At 39.8% G+C, this 15,912-nt stretch overlaps 1 protein-coding gene across 1 annotated transcript in view; it reads left to right on the top strand.

Annotated features, from left to right (window-relative positions):
• LOC122659801 (ATP-dependent 6-phosphofructokinase 5, chloroplastic-like) overlaps positions 1-15,912 on the top strand; it is a 79,891-nt gene that overhangs the window by 48,896 nt on the left and 15,083 nt on the right. The window contains exons 4-7 of the mRNA XM_043854935.1: positions 13,055-13,166; positions 13,598-13,693; positions 13,821-13,922; positions 14,044-14,118. Of these exons, the coding sequence (XP_043710870.1) occupies positions 13,055-13,166; positions 13,598-13,693; positions 13,821-13,922; positions 14,044-14,118 (385 nt within the window). The remainder of the gene's footprint in view (positions 1-13,054; positions 13,167-13,597; positions 13,694-13,820; positions 13,923-14,043; positions 14,119-15,912) is intronic.

The raw sequence follows: 15,912 nt of genomic DNA, 5'->3' as shown, positions 1-15,912 counted from the left end.
AGGGTATCCCTATTGAGGATGTTATCTCGAACAACCTCATAGTCAGCCCTGAATTTAATTAGAAGATGCATAACTTTTCTCTCAGCATGTATCTTCTGTAAAATGACGATTCCCAAAGCAACTCCCCAAGAACCAAATCTATATCAGGTAGGGTATCTTATTGAGAATATTATCTTGAACAACACATAGTCAGCCCTCAATTTCATTAGAAAATGCATAACTTTTCTCTCAGCATGTATTTTCTGTAAAGTGTTGACGCAACAATCAGATAAACCAATTCCCATATGAGCCCGTTCATACTCATTCCATAAAGTGAGAAAGCTAACATAATAATCTTGGATGCGCTTCTCTCCCTGACCATATGAAATTAAATCATTTTCAATTTGAAATTTCTGGGCTAAATTTGATTTATGATAAACCATTCAAGATTTAACCACATCTCCTGAGCCGTGGAAAAACCGTGCATAGGAATACCAATGTGAGGATCAATATTACTAAGAATCCAAGTAATAATTTTAGCATTATCAATCTTCCATTTCGCCAAAGCAGCCGACTTGGATGGATCAGTGGCAAATGGTTGAGATACAGATCCATTGACATAACCCCACTAACCTTCCCCTTCCACTAGAAACTTAAAATAAACCTCCAAATACCATAGTTTGTGCCATCAAATTTAGCAGATAACATCTCAGATTTTTCCATTTTGAAGAACTATCAATACCAGAATCAAAAAAGACCAATTGTTGGCAGAATCGTGGCTTAGAAAGAGAGAATGAGAGAAAATAATGTGTTGAATACAATACCAGAAATAAGAGAACCAGATTAGAGAAGGTGGGAGAGAAGAGAGAAGAGAGAGAAGAGAAAGAGAGCAAGCCGTAAGAGAGAAGACCGGCGTGAGAACTTAATGTTCTCTCGCAGGTTAATATGATTTATTTATATAAAACTTAACTGGACAGAATTGCCCTTACATAGTCGAAATATAAAAGACAGAAATATAAAGGACAGAAACAAAGGAATAAAGTAACTACACAAAGACCTATTTGCCCCATATAACTCACGACTTCAACACTCCCCCTCATGCTGGAGCATATATGTCACCCATGCTTAGCTTGTTACAACAAGACCGGAAAGTAGGAGCAAATAAAGACTTTGTGAACACATCAGCAACCTGATCAGACGAAGAGACAAAAGGTGTCTCAACCAGCTTTTGCAACACGGCACTGCGAACAAAGTGACAATCCACTTCTATATGCTTAGTCCTCTCATGAAAGACGGGATTACTTGCAATATAGATGGCCGCCTGGTTGTCACAAAACATCTTCATTGGGGTTGGAATAGAAAAACCCATCTCAAGAAGGAGAGACCTAACCCACATCAGTTCTGCGGTGGTATGGGCCATGGCTCTATACTCAGCTTCAGCACTGGACCTGGCAATCGTGGTCTGTTTCTTGCTCTGCCACGTAACCAAGTTTCCCCCAACAAAAGTGCAATATCCTGTAGTAGATCGACGGTCACTAGCAGAACCTGCCCAATCAGCATCAGAATAAGCAACCAGCTCCATATGTTTATTTGGACGATAAATCAGTCCTTTCCCAGGGGCTCCCTTCAAATACCGAAGAACACGGATAGCTGCATCCCAATGATACTTGCAAGGGGACTGCATCAACTGACTAAGAACCCCAACAGCATAGGAAATATCTGGCCTAATGACTGTCAAATATAACAACTTCCCAATTAAGCTTCTGTAGGAATGAATATCTTTAAGACTCTCACCATCATTAGAACCAAGCTTGTGATTAGGGTCCATAGGAGTATCCACTGGTTTTGCAGCAAACATACCAGTTTCAGTCAACAGATCTAGTACATATTTCCTTTGAGACAGGCTTATTCCTTTCTTGCTTCGGATAACCTCAATCCCAAGGAAGTAGTGAAGCTGGCCCAAATCTTTGGTCTGAAAGTGCTGCTGTAAGTAACTTTTCACCTCCTGGATCCCATTTTCATCATTTCATGACACAATGATGTCATCAACATAAACCACTAGAACCACCAATTTCTCTCCTTGGTGGCGAACAAACACAGAATGGTCAGAGAAGCATTGAGTAAAACCAAATTGTGTGACAACAGAACTAAACTTCTCAAACCATGCACGTGGAGACTGTTTCAGCCCATAAATGGCTGTGTGCAGCCTACACACACGACCACTATTCTCCCCCGGAGCAACATAGCCCGGAGGTTGCTCCATATAGACCTCTTCAAGCAGGTCACCATAAAGAAAAGCATTCTTAATGTCTAATTGATACAACGGCCAAGCAAAATTCACAGCCAAAGAGATAATGATGAGAACAGAATTCAGTCTAGCCACAGGAGAAAAAGTCTCAAAGTAGTCAACACCGTAAGTCTGGGTATACCCTTTAGCCACCAGGCGCTTTAAGCCACTCAACAGACCCATTGGAATGGTACTTAATAGTGTACACCCAACGACACCTAACTAGGTCATTACCAAGAGGTAAATCCACCAACTCCTATGTATGTCGAGTCAGTAAAGCATCCATTTCCACATCCATGGCCTGTTTCCAGGCATGACTATGAAGAGCCTCAGTGTGAGTGCGGGGAATAGTATATGAAGACAAAGAGGTAGCAAGACCATGGGGACAAGGAGGAAGATGAGATAAAGAAACAAATTGTTCAATAGGATAGGCAACGAGAGACTTTTGAGTACATGAAATTTACCTTTCCGAGTAGCAATAGGCAAGGCATCAGGATCCGGATCAGCTGGTGCGACAGGAGGGACAGGTAGAGTAGGATCTTCACCAAAGGTTGAGACAGGTGCAGGAAGCGATGCGGATGGGCCAGGCTGATTCGGATGGAGTTGCCCAAAGTGCCTCTTGCGCCGGTACACCTGTAGTGGAGGAGTCATAGGGACAATGGCAGGAATAGGAGGAGCCTCAGACACAGCTAATGGATCACTAGATATAGTAGGGTTATCAGAAAAATAGGATGTATTCTCGAAGAAGGTGACATCCGCACTCACAAATTGTCTGCGAGTGAGAGGGTCATAACATCTATACCCCTTTTGGGTCCTAGAGTAACCCAAGAAGATACACTTGGTGGACCGAGGGTCCAACTTATCACCATGAAGATGGAGATTGTGAACAAAGCAAACACACCCAAAAACTCTAGGAGGCAAGCTAAAAGTCGAAACACCGGGAAATAAAATAGAGAAAGGGGATTTGTCACCAAGGACAGAAGAGGGCATGCGATTAATCAGAAAACACGAAGTAAGTACAGCATCACACCAAAAATGTTTGGGCACCTGCATATGCAACATGAGGGCCCTGGCAACTTCAAGTAAGTGCCTATTTTTCCGTTCCGCAACTCCATTCTGTTGAGGAGTATAGGAACAACTAGTCTGATGAATCATCTCAGTAGAAGCACAGTAAGAAGAGATCTCATTTTGAACAAACTCTAGAGCATTATGAGACCGAAAAATTTTAATAACAGCATTAAATTGAGTCTTTATTTCATTGCAAAAATTCTGAAAAACATTTAAAAAATCTGATCTATCCTTTAAAAGATACAGCCAAGTGGTCCGGGAATAATCATCCACAAAAGTGACAAAATAACGAAAACCATGTCTATTGCTAGCACGACAAGGACCCCACACATCTGAATGTACCAAGGAAAATAAAGACTCACTACGGGGCATAGAACGAGATGGAAAGGTAGCACGATGATGCTTACCCAACTCGCAGCCCTCACACTCTAATTTATTCAAACTCTTAAACTGGGGAAAAACAACCTGTAATCTAGATAAAGATAAATGTCCTAGCCTACAATGCCATCGAAACGGAGACTCTCCACCAACAGAAGTAGCTGCAGCCGAAGCAGACGGGGCAGCGCCATACAAATAATATAGACCATCTTTCTCACACCCTCCACCAATCGTCTTCCTCGTGTGAAGATCCTGAAAAACACAGTAAGAGGGAAAGAAGGTTACTGAGCAGTTTAGATTTTTAGTAAGTTGGCTAACAGACAAAAGACTTAAAGGAAATTGAGGAACATGTAGAACTAAAGAAAGGGAAATATTCGAAGTGAGAGATACAGTACCATGCCCGGTAACAGAAGTGGAGGAACCATTGGCCAAAATAACAAGAGGTGTGTGAGAGTTAGAAAAGATAGAACTAAAAACCGATGACTTACCAGTCATATGAGCGGAAGCCCCCGAATCAATGATCCAGGGTGTGGAAGTAGTAGAAAGGAGAGCGGCAGGAGTACCTGCATGAGCTAGGGTGGTAGTGGTGGTGGAGGCCCCAGAAGTGGAAGTGGATGATTCCAGACTCTTGATACGAAGCATGAGTTGTTGCATCTCATCACAAAGGTTGGTAGAAGAATCTCCCACGGTCGAACCAGCTTTAGAATCGCTAGGTGCAGCAAAATCAGAACCATCTTCAGAGACTGCATGATTGGCCAAGTTTTGAGCCCATTCGGGTTTCCCATGCTTGGACCAGCAAGTGTCAACAGTATGATTTGTCTTCCCACAATAAGAACATAAATGGGCTGCTTTGTCAATATGCTGTCCGCCAGAATTACGACCACCAAATCTGCGTCCTCCCCCTAAGCCACGGCCTCTACCGCGGCCTCTAGTAGTAGTGAAAGCAGAATTTTCCTTTGGATTGGTGTCGGGCTTGGAGCTAGAAGAAGCAATACGCTGCAATCGAGAAAAAGTGTCATTCAATGTAGGGACAGATTCCCCAGCAAGTATATGTCCTTTAACAGCCTTGAGACTAGGATTCAAACCAGCCAAAAATTTAGATACAAAGAATTCGTTTCTTTGAGACTTCAACTTCTCAATATCAGTGGTGAGGGGCTGGAACATATTTAGTTCTTCGACCATTCCCTTAAAAGTACTGTAATAGTCTTGGAGAGACTTGTCCGATTGCTGAAATTGAAATAGCTTCTCATAAAGGTCGAAGATACGTGTCATACTCTTCTCTTGAGAGTATGTCTCCTTGAGATCATCCCAAACTCCCTTTGCCGTGGTGTGGAACATAACATTCGCAGCAATGTCTGGCTCCATGGAGTTCCACAACCAAATCAAAATAATAGCATTCTCCCTTTTCCAAGTACTATAATCCTTAGAGTCAGCCGCTGGAGGAGGAGAAGTGAGATAGTCAGCCTTGTCCTTGGCCATAATGTAGACTCGAACAGCCTGTGCCCACAATAAGTAGTTGGAACCTCCCTTCAACTTTATGGATGTAATCTGAACATTCACATTGTCGTTGGAGGTCTTCGAATCAGCCATAGTGTATATACGTCAAAAATCGAGGCAGAAATAATGTAAATATGCAGCAGCCAATGTCACTCAATGAAGGCAGCCAAGAACAGCAGTAATAAGTAGCAGCAGAGGATAATAGAAGGATGAATAATCTCCAGCAACCCAGAGGTAATAGACAGCAGCAGCCCCACACTGATAGAAGCAGCCAGGCAGAATCGATCTCAGAATTTCTGAGAAGAAGGGATCTTCACAGCAGCAGCAGCATCACCCCAAAACAGGGTAAGATAATTTCTAGAATCACTAAATACCATGTAGGAGAAGGCCAGAAGAACCAGACATCAAGGAAGAGCTTCGAAAGAAACAAAACAATAATTGTCAGGGTTTTCTCCTGTACTCGATCTCAGTAGCCTTCAAGAAAAAAAATCGAGGGAGGATTCCAATCGATCATCAAATCATGTAGGTACCAATATGTATCACTCCATTCATTCTTCAAGGAGTGAACTTACATCGTAGAAGAGACAGCTATAGGTGGCTGTACACCACAAACCAGAAATCGATAAAGGGAATCAAAAGAGAATCGTGGGGGTTTCTCCAATCTGATTATTCAGGCTCTGATACCATGATACAATACCAGAAATAAGAGAACCAGATTAGAGAAGGTGGGAGAGAAGAGAGGAGGGAGAAAGAGGAGAAGAGCAAGAGAGCAAGCCGTAAGAGAGAAGACCTGCGTGAGAACTTAATGTTCTCTCGCAGGTTAATATGATTTATTTATATAAAACTTAACTGGACAGAATTGCCCTTACATAGTTGAAATATAAAAGACAGAAATATGAAGGGCAGAAACAAAGGAATAAAGTAACTACACAAAGACCTATTTGCCCCATATAACTCACGCCTTCAACAGTATTCATTGATAGGTAAGCCCCTCTATTATGAGGGGAAATTACAAAGAGACTAAACTAGGCTATGTGGGACTAAAACCCACATAGCCCACTTACACTTAATAACATAAGAAGAATAAAACTACAACAAAAAGACCAGAATACCCCCACGATATTCTGGATTACATATTCCAACACTCCCCCTCAAGCTGGATTACACAAATAAGCAAAAAAAGAAGATTCAACTTGAACTAAAGAAAAAATAACTCCTAATAATGCTAACACTCCCCCTCAAGTTGGCGCATACAAGGTACTAATACCCAACTTGAACAAAAAAAGGGAAAAAACTAAGTTGTAGTAGAATCCAGCTTGACAGATGAATGCAGCTCCCAAATAAACCTTCAAGAACTTGAAAAAAATAGATCTTCAAAACCTGGGCAGACTTTGAGCAGCAAACTTTCACCAATCTTTAACAGATGTTCAGTGATGAATCTCTGATTGATAATCTTGAAGATAAGCAACTAGGGCAGCATGCAGATGAATCAAGCAGCAGAAAAGATCAAGCAGCGGAAAAAATCAACCCAACTGGAGAACCTCATATAGGTAGGCAATAACCAAACATCATCAATACTTTAATACTTCAATCTCCCCCTTATGGCAAACTCAACCCAATAATAAAGTAGATACCCATTGGCAATGGTGAAAACTCTGATCTTCTATGTTTTGCACCAAGTGTTCCTGCAAATTTTGCTTCTACAATGTTTGCAGGTGTACTGTACATAATCTCCCCCTCACGTGTAGTAGTACATGTGGATATAATAGAAATGATGAATGAGATAGTGCAAAAGGATAACATTCCAGAATATTCCAAGAGGTGCTAAGGGTAATGGAAAAGGAAGAAATGGCAAATTAGAGAATACCATTATCGTCCAAAGTGGTTATGGGTATATGCCAAAGGTATGTTTTGGGAGGTGGTGAAGTGAAAAGAGTAGTGGGATAATGAATTACGGAGTCAAACAATTCAACATATAAATTTTCAACCATCTTCAAACGATCAAACAAACACTTTTGATGGAAACTCCTGCAGGGGAGAAACTCTGAACTCCAATATTCAAATCTGATAAGTATACAGATATGATTTGAAGCAAGGAAAAGCTCCAATCTTCAAGGCTTGATCAATCTTCAAACAAGGAAGAACAAGTGTGCAAAACTCCAATTTATAAACTCCCACATGCAAAATAGAACTGACGAAGATATCTGGACAGCAATTGATGTAAGAAGCTTCAACAAAAAAACTCGGATCAGATCTGAATTAGTGAACAATGCCAGGATCAAGCTCCAAAATAAGCCGGATATGAACTAGAAAAGCTTCACATAACTGAATAGGTTCGTAGTTGCAACCAATAACCTTGGAACACACTGTTGTAATCCCAAATAAGCTGATCTCCAGGGTAGTAGATTTAAGTCTTCAATAATGAAAGAAATTCGATCTCCAATAGTAGGATACTCAGTCTCAATAATAGGGCAGCAAAAGTCCACATAAAGGTAGCAGTAACATGTCAACCAGTCATGCTTACAGAAGCTAATCAATAGAACCAGCAAGGTAGGTAGTAAAGCTCAATAGAACCAGCAAATATAAGATAATCACTCAGTAGATCCAATAGGTAGTTGAAGCAGTCAGCCACATAGAAACCAATAAAAAATAGATTGATAATTGAAGAAATCGAGCCATAAGTGTGAACCTGAATTTTTTTTCAAAAATAACTGATGAATGATGCTGAAATATAGGTTGAATACTCCTCTGACATGTATAAGACTCTCCTCAAAATATGAGCTTGATAGGAAAACCCTAACTCTAAAATCGATTATTGTCAGGGTTTTAGAAAACCCTGAAATTGAGATAGATTTAGGGAAAGGGGGCTGTAATTGCTGATGTAGACATGTAATAGATGCTGACCAAGGTTGCTAGAATGGAACCTCCAAGGTGAACAATCAATCTCCAGTAAGAGTGAGACCTGATCTTCAAAGGGGTAAGACTCCAAAAAATCGCAGAAGTAGAGCAAGGCAGCATTACAGCACTACACCAGCATAAAGGACCTTCTTCAAGCCTTGAACTGATGAAGGAGAGTTCTCTTTTAATGTTAGAACCACCTCTAAAGTACTCGAACAACAGCAAACATCCCTAGCCCAAATCGATTTTTATCAAGGTTTTGGAAAACCTTGAAAAGAAGAGATCAATTGGGGTAGGGGTCTTCAAAAAACTTGGATAGGTGCAATAGTGACGTCGATTGGTCCTTGAAGTGGGAGTAATCAGCCCTCCAAAAATTAGCAAAAACTGAAACTTGAAAGTCAGGGTTTTTGGCAAGTAACCAAATTAGCTGGTTAAGGAATTTTTGCTGTAGAAACAAATCCAGCCATCAGAAAGGTTCCAAACTTAGGTCGAGTAGGGCTTGTAGTAATAGGGAATCACCCCCAAAAGATCAGCTGCATATGAAAAAGGAAACACCAAAATCGATTGGAGTTAGGGTTTTGAAAAACCCTGACAAGTTGAGATTGATTACGGTATGGTGGCTGGAATTAATTAAAGCTTGGAGAAAAAGGAAATAGGGAATGAGAATAATGGAATAGGGTAGAAAGGGACTAGAGAACGGTGCATAGGGAGCTTCAATGGTGGAAGGTCAGCCTTCAATAGTAATAGGAAGTCGATCTCCAAAAAATTCTGGAAAACCCCAAATCACAAAGATGATTCCAGCAGTATTTTACTATAAAAAAGTAGATAGAATGGAGGAGGGCAGCAACTAAATCATTGGTCAGGGATTTTACCTCATTAGTGCTGCCCCCTTACAAGGAGAAGAAGAAGAAAACCAGAGAAAGAGAAGCCGAGAGAGAGAGAGAGAGAGAGAAGAAGGAGAGGTCGATTGGAGAGATGGAGTAGGATTTTTTCTCTTTTTCTAACTGAGATCAGACCAGCTCTGATACCATGTTGGCAGAATCGTGGCTTAGAAAGAGAGAATGAGAGAAAATAATGTCTTGTATTCATTGATAGGTAAGCCCCTCTATTTATAATAGAGGGGAAATTACAAAGAGACTAAACTAGGCGATGTGGGACTAAAACCTTAATAACATAAGAAGAATAAAACTACCTCAAAAAGACCAGAATATCCCCACGATATTCTGGATTACATATTCCAACACCAATATAGCAGTCAACGGAAGAATCAGTTACAAAAAGCGTAGCGACGAAGACTACAACAACATATGGGATACAGGTGATAGAATCACTATGGGTGACAGGTGACAAACATACTTTATTTTTTAAAAAATATTGATATAAAGAAAGAGTAATGGGAAAAAAAATTCCAAAATTGTAAACAATGATCAATAGCGAACAAGGGAAAGAAATACCAATGTAGAGCTCTCCGAAGCAGGTAGTGAAATCGAATCTGGTGCAAGCGATGGTGCAGCTGCAGTGCGAGGGAGCTGTGCAGGTAGTAGAGCTGGAGTAAATGGATGCACAGTGCTGGAGCTCGATGGCAAGTAGAAGACATCGGTCTGCAGGTCGGAAGGCACAGGGTGGTCTGCATACGTCAGAAGGCAAGGGTGGTGTGCAGGTCGGAAAGCAAGGTGGAGGTGGCAGGTGTGCAGGTCGTAGCGCTGGGTGGGTGTTCTGGCCGGAGTGAAACAGGGGAAGGGTAGGCGGGTGTTTTGGGAGGAGCAAAACAGGGGGAGAGCAGGGGGGTGAGTACCAGAGGTTGAGCACAAGGAGGCAGGGGGTTGCATACAAGGAGGGCAAGGGGATTATTATGGCAGGGTGGGTCGTGCGCAGGGGAGAGCTCGGAACACAGGGTGGGTTCCAGCGGAGGAGATTTGTAGGATACAGAACACAAGATCGGAACTATTGCTAGCAGAGATGATCGAAGGCTTCGGAGATCCTGGAGATGGCTCTGATACCATTTAAACTGGTAAAAATATTCCCTATATCTTGTATTCATGAAGAAAACCATATAAATAAGCAAAAATTTGAAATCTATACAAGGTAAGTCTATACAAAGAAAGAGCTTTACATGGAAAGAAATATTACACAATTATAAACAGCTATACAATGAAAGAATCCTATCCTGTGTCGTTACAAGAAATATCAGCCTAAAATTGTAAGAAATGAGATGCATTTCTTCAGTTGCTCCATTCACACAACCATGGAGAGCTTTTAGCCTTCTCTTTGGCTGTCCTAGCGTCTGTGGACTAATAGAAAGAAACCTAAGACTTGTATCCATAAGGGACTATTTTCCTGGTTTGTGGGTCTGACTTTAAGTTTTGAGTTAAAATAGAAGTTTCTGCTCAACTTTGTTAGAGCAACCTCCACTAACACAGAGTGAAATTTTGAGTCACAGTTAAAAACTGACACTCTTATTAACAGTGAGATTCCAAATTTACTCTGCAATGATCCAATTCAACTTATGCTAGTTATGTACTCATATGCAGCTCCATCACCTTGTCACATAGGAACATTCTTTATGCCAGGTGTATGTCACCAACTTTCAATGTTTGGGGTTTTCTGTGAAAGTAAATTTTTTATTGTTGTAGTATGAACCCGAAAGGATTTAGAACTTCACCTTAATGGGAAAAAAAAAAGCAGATTTAGATTGGTGGATTTTTGTAATACCTTGACAAATACTTTTGGTGTAAATTGTGGGTACAGGTTTGATGAAAGGATATTTCATTTAAATGATTGTGGGTATAGGTTTGATGAAAGGATATTTCAGTTAAATGATCTCTTAGAGCTGTTGATTTCCAAGAAGATGGTAAAGAATAAGGGGAGAAGGGTTGAAGGGTATCCTGGGTGATGGTATTGGCAGCCATAGTAGCTGGAATTACAACACAGTTAAGGCTTGCTCACCAGAAAAGTACCTAGATCTGATCTGATTGTTAGAATATGAGGTTTCAACTTTCACGACAATGAACATCCTGGTTACGATAAGAATAGAGAACCAGAAATTCCTCATTTAGAAAAGTTGTAACACAAATGTCTCACTTTTTCTGCGCTGGATATGTATAAAAACCTAAATAGGTACTAATCTAACCAAAAGAGAAACAAGGAATTCCAAAGATTCGTAATTAAAACCAAGCTTCTTTGATATTCTTATTTTCTATTTTAAGTGTCTCTTTAAAATAAAAAAGCACATATACCATAGAATGAGAAATAAAATCTCTCTTTTGTTTTTTTTTTTTTTTTTTTAAAGATTCCAGTATTTAAAATGACCCTATGATACTAATTTAAAAATAGGTCCTACATTGAGGGGAACAGTAAGGAACCCATATGTAGCTCTCATATTTGGAATTATGGGTTTTGGGAAAAAAAAACATGGCCCAGATGCTGTCCTACAGAAGGCCTAAAAGTAAATCTGGATAAATTTATATTAAGCTAGGTCCGTTTCCAAAACCATGCCCAAGGAAAGTTCCATAAGGGCTGTATATGTGATGATTCACTGCATGTCTATGGTGCCTTCCATGTGGCAGGTTTGTGGGTTCCGTGTCCATGCCATCTGTTCCCCTTTACATTGCATGAAGGCCAAAGCTTTACATATAATATCCTATAATTTACATAGGGAACATGTTTCCAGCAAGAAACCATAAAATGTACCATGAGTAAAAATTTCATGCAATTTGATGTTAAAAAAGTTCAGCTATATTTGGCTCTGGTCATTCCCTCAAGATTATTAATAATCAGAAAGAAGTTGCAACTCTATGTGGGAGGGGTGGAGGTGGGTTAGATGCCTAGGCATGACTCCCAGATACATATACCTCCAAATAGAAAATAAAAAACTTTTATTTTATTGTGATCCTTTTTTTTCTTGGATGGATGATCCAGGTTCATTAAAAAGGGCATACCCAGTGCACGAGGCTCCCGCCACTGGATAGGCTGTTTCCTGACTCGAACCCGCGACCACTAGGTTGCAATGGAGCAACCTTACCGTGGCACGGAGGTCCTCTCTCTATCCAGGTTCATTATAAAACAAATACTGTTTGGAAGGATCTGGCAGAGAAGTTGCATCAGTAAACAGCTCGAGCTTTTAGGATAAGCGGTTGTAACATGGTATCACAGCAGGGAGGTTGAGTGTTCGATCCTTGGGAAGTGCAATGGGGTTCCCCAACACATTCTCCCTTCGGAGTCTCTTGATGGTGTTTCTACGTGAGTGCACGTGCAGGCAGTGTGTGTACAGGCCTGCATGTGCGGGGGGTGATATTCATTGTTGTTGTCCTTGACAGCTTGAACTTTTAGGATAAGCAGTTGTAACAGAACATGTGTTGTCCTTATCATAGAATCTATGACCGTATTGCATTCTCTAAAGCAAAATTGGTTGTATCATGAACATCTAAAACTGTTTTTAATCCTCTGACTACTTGTATCAGTGCTACCAAGTTGAACAATAAACACTCCACTTCCAACTAGAACAGTAAATGCCCCTTGAGAGGTTCCTAAGGAACATTTATATTAATCACCTCCATAATTAAGTCCCAAGTTCTTACAAGCTTCAATCTAGTAGTCCATGCACCTGGCTAATTTTTTTTTTCTAATATGGCAATAGAAAATTAGAAATATTTTTATAGCCGACTTTCATCTATCATCATGAATCACAGCTTCATGCACTTAAATATATAATCAGTTAACATTATCCAATTATTAAGTTCTTCAAATACAAAAACAAGGAAATTGGCTGTGAGAAAAAAAAGTTATATATCTGATGACTGAAACAAAGCATTTCTTATTTTATTTGGTCATATAAATTTATCATGATTAAAGTATTTGGAGTACATATGTGGATAATAACTCCTTATTAAGTGGCTCTATTTGAGTACTAACTTATATCTGACCAATATGGTCCTGAATTGTCTATAGGGTTCACCGTGCGGGACCACGTGAGAAAATTTACTTCAAACCAGAAGATGTGAAGGCAGCAATTGTAACTTGTGGTGGGCTTTGTCCTGGTCTTAATGATGTTATCAGACAGGTTGTCATGAAGCGATGCTGCTGTCTTGCCTTTCGTTTCTGTTTAGTTCCCACTTAATTTTCTTGCACTATGCATTTAGCATGTCTATACCTACACACATACTTACATATGGTACTCTTCCATTGTTTGCATCTCATATTTACAAACCTGAAAATCTAGTTGTAGTGGGAGATCTATTTGAGTTGGAGATCTGTTCCTTGCATTGTGATTTCAGATAATCAACAATTAGTTACACCCTATCTGCATGGGTGACTGTAAACAAATTGGAATGCATTAATAAGAAGAGCAAACATTATTTCATATCAAATATTTTCTACAATAATAACCTGAGGAAATGTTTGTTTCAATTTTACCCATGTATGAAAATGGAACTTTTTTTTTCCCTTCATACTTAATTGTACTCTAATATTTGAGGTTTTCTGATTCTGCAGATCGTTATCACACTCGAAATCTATGGTGTGAAAAAGATTATTGGGATCCCTTTTGGTTATCGTGGCTTTTTCAATGAGGGAATACGTGAAATGCAGGTATGCTTGTTTTTACTTGAGAATATTCTATGAAACAGCAGCTCAAATTCAAGTATACCATTACCTAGTATTAGATGTTCAGGATACCTTATTGTGTAACAAGCTTTCAATCTGTCTGGATTTGAAGCTATCTCGTAAGGTTGTTCAAAATATTCACCTTGCTGGTGGAAGTTTATTAGGAGTTTCTCGTGGTGGTCCGAATGTCAGTGACATTGTCAGCAATATGGAGGTACTCAGTTTCTATTAATTGATGGTTAATTTTGTTGTGAAAAATTGAGTGAGTTGCTAAAATTTGCATCCCCATGACATATGCAAATCTTCTTGTATGTGTGTCTGCAAAATGTTCTCAGGAAAGAGGAATCAACATGCTCTTTGTCTTGGGTGGAAATGGTACTCATGCTGGTGCTAACGCAATACACAATGAGGTTGTTTTGCATTCTTCTCAATTTCGTGTAGTACATTGTCATTTGTGATTTTTTAAACTTCCAGAGGTCCTGTTTTGATTGTTGTTTTACCCATGCAGCATGCAGAACTGTTTAATATCCTGACTTGCTTAATCTATGTGGTTGGAATCATTTGAAACAAAACAATCAATGTGCTTGCTTGTTTTATGCCCTTTTTTCTATGTATTTAAGTTCATTCATCTTTTTCTGTTCTTTATAGATAAAATATTAGTTTATTAGTATCACAGAGCTGTAAGGGGCCGTAATCCAGTGCAAGTCCCATTTTGCAAGGTTCTTCCATCCTAGAACTCTAGAAGTGGGGGGTGGACTGTAGTCAAGGAACTAAAACTTGGAAGTTGGAACTCGACCAGGTTTCGACCTTGGGAAAAACCAAGTTGACTCAAGATCTCGGTCGAGTTGGTGCGTTTTTTTTTTTCAAATCGAAACCTGGTTTCGGTTGGTTTTAGACCTAGTTTGGATCTGAAACTTGGTACTTGACCTATTTTAGGCCATTTAAACACAATGGCACTATCAGATTTTGAAAGAAAAAAAAAATCCGAATATGAGTTTCACTTCGGACCCTAGTAAGCGACGACGTATTAAAATACCCTACTTTACACATAATTTAGTAATAGAAAGCAATCAAAGCATTCAATTAATGTAAAACATCTTAAATAAGCATTAGAAATGTTAAAGTGTACAATACATCAATTTGTTTAACAATGTTACATCTATGAGATACATCTATTCTTCCAAGACATGTTTCCGACGCCACTAAGGCTCAAATTGTGCCACATAGGTTTCCCATGTCATAATTTCACGTCAGAAATGGGTGGAGTCTACCACACAGCCTGCATAAGTGTTGTCATCAGCTATCTGAAGGTACCGTCTCTTAGGGTATGGAACTGGAAGAGGCGGTTGCAATGGGAAGAATGGGATGAATCAACCAAGGTTTGAACAATTTTTAGATTTGGGGAAAAAATGGTTACCTTTCAAAAGTTCTTCAAAATTGATGTAAAGAACCACAAATCATGCACAAATCTTGCTTTGCTGTAGCTGAATGATGCCGGCAGCAGCTTCTTCGACGAAATCCAGCTCAGAAATGGTGAAAAACCAGTGGCAGCAGCAGTGGAGCAGCCTCTCGGTCGAGATAGCTCAAGTTATCCCGAGATTTGGCACTTTTATAACGTAAGTTGGATCGAGATCTGGGTCGACCCGAGATCTCGACGAGATATTGTAGTTTTTTAACTCGCATGGCATCTCGACCTCCAGAAAAACCGAGTTCTCGCTAGATTTAGTTCCTTGACTCTAGTCAATCGTAAGCTTCGGCTTTTCTTGCCATTATAATATCACAGTTCATATGTTGTCTTGGGTTAATAAAAGATTGTCCTCTGAAGCTATTTCTTCACCTTAAGTTGTGAAGTACCACCAAAATTTCAGTGATTAAAAGGATAGCTTTTCCATCAAGTTAGAAAGTTCTGTAATTCAGTACCTTCAATTTCTTCAGCGTGGAATACCAAAAGAGTTAAGGATTTGAATTTATGTAGTTCTTCTTTGGACTACAGTTTACACATTAAGTTCTTTGGGGGAGGCGGGGAGCAAGGATTTAAGTATCGCACCATATCGTCTTGTCTTGGCCAATGTGTATCAATACCGTAGGGCATTGATACGGTACAATGAGATAAGTCTTTATTTTTTTTATTTTTAAAAAATGGTGTCGATCAGTATCGCATTGTATCAGCTGATACGGTGCGATATGATATGATCCGTACTAAT

This window comes from Telopea speciosissima, chromosome 4 (genome assembly GCF_018873765.1).
Source record: "Telopea speciosissima isolate NSW1024214 ecotype Mountain lineage chromosome 4, Tspe_v1, whole genome shotgun sequence".
Classification (NCBI taxonomy): Eukaryota; Viridiplantae; Streptophyta; class Magnoliopsida; order Proteales; family Proteaceae; genus Telopea; species Telopea speciosissima.
Note: the sequence above shows the minus strand (reverse complement) of the source record. Positions and strands in the feature narration are given on the sequence as shown.